The sequence below is a fragment of the Meriones unguiculatus genome (genome assembly GCF_030254825.1).
Source record: "Meriones unguiculatus strain TT.TT164.6M chromosome X unlocalized genomic scaffold, Bangor_MerUng_6.1 ChrX_unordered_Scaffold_30, whole genome shotgun sequence".
Taxonomy (NCBI): Eukaryota; Metazoa; Chordata; class Mammalia; order Rodentia; family Muridae; genus Meriones; species Meriones unguiculatus.
Window position 1 is genome coordinate 2,856,413 of NW_026843706.1, and position 5,714 is coordinate 2,862,126.

Genomic DNA, 5,714 nt, shown 5'->3' on the forward strand with positions numbered 1-5,714 from the left:
TTGCCAGCATATACTGTCATTTTTTTTTTTATCTTGGCCATTCTGATTGGGGTGAAGTGGAGTCTTAAAAGAATATTCGTTTCCATTTCTCTGATGACAGAGGATGTTGAACACTTTAAAAATGTTTCCTATGTATTTGCCTTTCTTCTTTTGAGAATTTTCTGTTCAGTTCTATAGTCCATTTTTAATTGGGTTATTTATTTTCTTAATGTTTTATTTTTCAAGCCTTTTTGCACTCACCACCCGTGGAATGAACAGCAATGTATATCTTCAGCCATAAAAAATCCAGTTATTTAAAAAATTATTTTTTAAGATAAAAAATATCTCAATGAAATAGCTTTTAATCTAATGGAATATAATATATATAGTTGAGCAGGAGTGGATATGCTCTAGGTACATTGTATTCATATATAAATTACCAAAGACTGTATAATTTAAAAAAATGTTTTTTAAAAGTCATCAGTACTTCAGGAGTCTCAGGCATTTATCTTGGATTCTTGTCATTACATGTCTTACTGTGAACAAATGTCATTGCTCTACATAAATTCAAACATTAGAGAATCTTTTAAACACCTGTCTAAAAAGACTGGCAACAATGGAACTAGAAAAGAATTAGAAAACAAAAGCCTATAAGTAGTCAAATAATTATAACCACTCCAAATCCTTCATGAAAACAAAGAAAAACTGAAATGCGTAAAGAAACACAAGATAAGTGGTTACGAACAGGAACGACATGCTACGTGTCCGACTACATGAAAACCCCGGGGTGGGAGCTAGTGGAAGAGCGGAATGAAGCAGTGAAAATGCTCTCATTAAGCATACAGTGTCCCCGAGACTGTAAGGGCTACCAAAACAGACTAACTGAAACTGTAATGGGTACCGGGAGCAACTGAAATAACACAGACAAGGACTGAGAGATGGCTCAGGGTTTAAGAGCACTGTCTGCTCTTCCAGAGGACCCAGGTTCAATTCCCAGCACCCGCATAGCAGCTCACAACTGTCTGTAACTCCAGGGTCTGATACACTCACACAGACATGCAGGCAAAATACCAATGCACAAAGAAATAAAAAAAAGATATAAAAGATATAAAAAAAGAAATATCTGATATAAAAGATATTAAAAAAAAAGAAATATCTGAGACAGGAGATCCAGGCATGGTTCAAGTCTTTTTAAATTTTATTTTATTATTTATTTTATTTAATTTTTTAATTTTTAATTTTATTTTATTTCTTTTAGCTTGCGGCCAGCATCCCGTACATACCGGGTAGGACACCACCACAGGGGACTTTTATTTTATTTTAAGATAGAGACTCACTATGTAGCCCTGGCTGTTCTGGAAGTTTCTCTGTAGACCAGGCTGCCCTCGAACTCACAGAGAGCTACCTGCCTCTGCTTCCGGCGTGTGGGGGTTACCGGTGTGCGTCACTGCCACCTGCTATAGTTCCGTTCTCGACGGAGGGCCTACGGAGACTTCGTAACTGCCCGGGCTGTCACGTTCCTGTCAAAATCGGCAGCTATTGAAATCTTAACTGAAAAGTCGTCAGTATTTGTTGCTCGTGTAGCCTTCGGCGAGGGGCGAGGGGCGGATATCTCCACCGGAAGCGTCGCCCCCCTTTTCCCTCCGGAAAGGAAGTGTGACCCTGCTTTGTGAGGAATTTGTCGCCTGGGACTGCGCGCGCACGGCCTCCTCCGGAGTGGCGCCAGCTCAGCCGGCCGTTGGCGGTCGTCACCAGCTTGCGTTGGCTTCCACCTTGGAAGACTCAGGGCAGACGGAGTCAGTTACCCCGAAAGGTACAGCTTTTCTTTAGAAATTCGTAAGAACTAAGGGTCGTCGGTTTCGTTGGCTTTTTCGTTTTGTTTTAAAGTGCCCCGGGGTGGCGGGGGTGGCGGGGGGTGGGGTGGCAGGGTGGCGTCCTAGCCGGCGTGTACCGGCCGCCATGTACCCGGCCGCCATTCCGCGTGTACTGGCCTCAGGCCTCGAGCTAAGGTTCTCCGGCCTAGCGGCCCGCGGCCACCCGCGGCTTTGAGGCTGGACGGCTCACGGTGCGGGGCGGGCGGGCCTTCTTGGTGGCCGCAATAAATTGCGGTTATGGCAGAGTTGAAACCGACAGGGACATAGCGGCCGGGATTTCCACACGTTTTTCTCAATGTGGGGTGTTTTGTTTTGTTTTTTTAAAGGGGCTATTACGATGGAACAAACTTTTGCGGATGCTTTGGAGCGGACAGATGATATTATTGAGACTGTCCAGCAGCACCCCCCTCCCTTGAGACCCACGCCTAGTGGGGAGAAATCTCTTCATGAAAAGCTCTATGACATTTATGTTGAGGAATGTGGAAAAGAGCCGGAGGTAGAGGGTCTCAGAAGCAATGTCAACTTGCTGGAGAAGCTGATGAAGAAAGAGCCGTTGCCATGTTTAGTGGTCAACCTGTACCCTGAAAATCAGGGTTATTCTCTCATGCTCAAGGACAAAGATGGAGTCCTTGTAGAGCCCTTTCCAGTGCCTTATGTCGGAAAGAAACTGCTCGAATATTTGGATGCCGAAGAGTTACCTTCTCTTCTGATTGATATCCTGGAAAAGTCTCCTGTGAATGTTTTTCACCATGGCTGTGTCATAGCAGAAATCCGAGACTACAGACAGTGCAGAGACAACATTTACCCTCCTGGGGAGCTTTGTGCAGAGCCCGCTGTGTCACCCGCTGAGTCTTCTGCTGAGTCTTCTGCTGCTTACCAAACACGGCATGTTTTATTGCGTCCCACGATGCAGTCTCTAGTAAGTGATGTGGAGTCCATAACAAGTGATAACCGTCAGTGGACTGAGGAAGAGAAACTTGAACTTGAGAGGCAACTGATTTTAGCTACAGCAGAGCCACTGTGTCTGGACCCCTCTGTTGCTGTCACCTGTACAGCCAACAAACTGCTGTTTAATGAGCAGAAGATGATGACAGACTCCATGAGACACTGCTGCATGAGTCAGGGGTGGCCCTACGTAGAACAGACCGAGGAGCGGTATATGCGTCCAACTCCCCCGAATATTGCAACAGTGATGGCTTGGAGAAAACGAGCAGGCATCAGACTAGGTGACCGGTATGATCCGAATATTACTGAAGCAGGAAAGTGTGTAGAAACGTGGAAGAAGAGATCCTGTGGACTGGTGGCCCCAGCAGAAGTGGATGTGGATAAATATGCTGGAGGGGAGCCGTTTGTGCCCCGTTATTACTCAGAATCAGCAGCCTGCTCAACTTCTAAGATAAAACATGGTTATGTGTTTGAGTGTGAAGGGGGCAGTCAGCCACGGGAAACAAAGACAAGTATGACACAGACCTTTAGTGAGCCATTTTTCTCTACTGAAGTAAAACCACCAATAGAGGGCAGATGTGATAGCCAGATGTATCTTCCCCAAGTTGCAGAAACTAAATGTTTGCCTGGTTCTCCAGCTGGAGACAAGATTGAGTCTAGGAAGGTAAGACCCTTGGGTGTGCGCCAAGGGTCTGTCCGGAACAAGGCTGAGTGTCTAGGCAAAATGCCGCAGGGGCCCACTGACTCCATCTCTGTTTCCTCCCTAGGAAAGAAGGCTACATCCCATTTAGTGCCTTCTTCAAGCGTGGAGAGGAGAATTAAGGCCCCAGCTCCACTGTTCACACAGCCTTCCACTTCAGGACAGGGTTCTTCAGCAGGCAATCCTCCCCCTGTAGCAGTCAGAGGTAGGAAGCTTCCAAGACTCGCTCCTTTCCCCATATCAGCCAGCCTGGCTCCACAAACCTTTTGGGGAGTGAGCAGTATTAACCCCCGTCCTCCAGCAGTTCAACCCTCTGTCAGCTTGTTAGAGAGTAGTCCAGCTCCCCAGGGCCCCAGCAGTGGCGCTGGCCAAAATGTCATCAGTTTGTTTGGCCAAGCACAGAGGGGCCCTGTTTTGATGACCAGTTCATCCCACATGCTGAGCTTTCCCACGGGTGCCCCAACATCTACATCTACACCTACACCTACACCTACACCTACACCTACACCTACACAAACTTCTTGTACAGCCTTTCTGTCTCCAAGAAGTCAAATGCCCAGCATCCACTCCAGAACATCACATCACTCTGTGCAGACATCTGTGAAATTAATTGTAAAAAATAATTCAGGTCCAGTAACTGTCAGACTTTCACCTGGCTCTGTCATTTTGCACCCACAGTCACAAGCGCAGCAGCAGCAGCAGCAGCAGCAGCCGCAGCCGCTGCCGCCGCCGCCGTGGTTGCAGCCACAGCAACCACAGCAGCCGCAGCATCAGCAGCCGCAGCAGCCACAGCTGTATTCACAGCCAGAGCAGCAGCGAAAACCTTTGTATGTCTTGATTCCAAAACAGCAGCAGCCACCCAGGGCTCCTGTCCCTCCACAGCCAGTGCCACCAGCTTCTTCCCAGGGCTCCGGCATTCAGCAATGGGCACTGTCAGCTCAGCAAGCCCGCCTTTTTAATTTTGCTGAGTCTGGGAGGGTTTGCCAGCCTCAGGCAACTGTGGTGTGTCAGGTAGGCTCCACCCAACAGAGTTCTGGGCAGAACCTTCCTTCACAGGGCTTCGAGTACCCTGCTGCCCGGCTAGAGCAGCTGCATGCTAGGGGCCAGAATGTGCGGCTGAGATTTGTGCCAGGTATAGTCACTATGCCCAGGGCAGCCACTCAGCATGGTCCTCAGAGACCCACAGGTGGCCAGTGCAGAGGTACAAAGAGGGGAGGTCCACCAACTGCCCCAGACTCTTAAGTCTTGCCTCTCTCAAAAATGCACCAGTATTGAACTAAATCAATTCTCAGTTTTTGCCTTTTTTTTTTTTTTTTTTGGTGTTTTTAATGTGCCAATGTATTTTCTTTTTCTTTTTTTTTCTTTTTCCTTTTTTCTTTTTTTTGTGTTTTTAATGTGCCAATGTATTTTTCTTTTTTCTTTTTTCTTTTTTTTTTTTTTTGATGTTTTTAATGTGCCAGTGAATTTTCTTTTTTCCAAGACAAAGTTTCTCTGTGTAGCCTTGGCTGTCCTGGAACTTACTCTGTAAATGAGGATGGCCTTGAACTAAGATATCCGCCTGCCTCTGCCTCCTGAGTGTGGGATCAAAGGTGTGCACCACCACCACCCAGCGTCAGGCAGTAATTTCTATAGCAGGTGCTATTTTACTTAGGTTATTCTTTCTGTTGATAGAGTCAAGTTTATTGTACTGTTGTGATGTGTATCCACATCTAAACTATGTTAATTTTAGTTTCTTCCAGATTGCCATTTCTCTAATTATTAAAATTGCAACAGCACAGTTTAATAATTTAGCATCAATTTAGAGGCTTATTTGTACATGGTGATTAAAAATAAACATGCATTTTGCTGTTTCAACATTTTTTTGAGGGTGGAGTATATCCTCAATGATTTTTTTATGGTTATTTTTTTTTAAGTGAGACAAGGTTTCTCTGTGTAGCCCTGGCTTTCCTGGAACTCCCTATGTAGACAAGGCCAGCTTTGAACTTACAGAGATCCACCTGCCTCTGCCTTCTTAGCACTGTTATTTGGGTGTGTACCACCACCTGGCCTGTTTTGACAGTTTCAAGGACACAGCTCAGTTTTAGTAAATTCAGTCCCATTGCTGTGCAACCTAGTTCTAGAACTATTTTGTTTTTCAGTATTGAAACTCCTGAAAGGCAAGGTGCAGCCCCTTAGTTCATGGCTTTGGCAGTGCTGTGTAGGCAGCCTCTGTCCAA

General features: G+C 46.1%; 1 protein-coding gene across 1 annotated transcript; it reads left to right on the forward strand.

Moving 5' to 3' along the window:
* Positions 1-2,190: 2,190 nt before the first annotated feature.
* LOC110541945 (transcription factor SPT20 homolog) lies at positions 2,191-4,740 on the forward strand. Its single transcript, XM_060376718.1, has one exon. It carries the CDS (start codon positions 2,191-2,193, stop codon positions 4,738-4,740), a length of 2,550 nt encoding a protein of 849 aa, XP_060232701.1.
* The last annotated feature ends 974 nt before the right edge of the window (positions 4,741-5,714 follow it).

Coding starts and splice junctions, on each gene's coding strand:
- LOC110541945 (XM_060376718.1), top strand. CDS start 2,191: ATGGAACAAACTTTTGCGGATGCTTTGGAGCGGACAGATGATATTATT.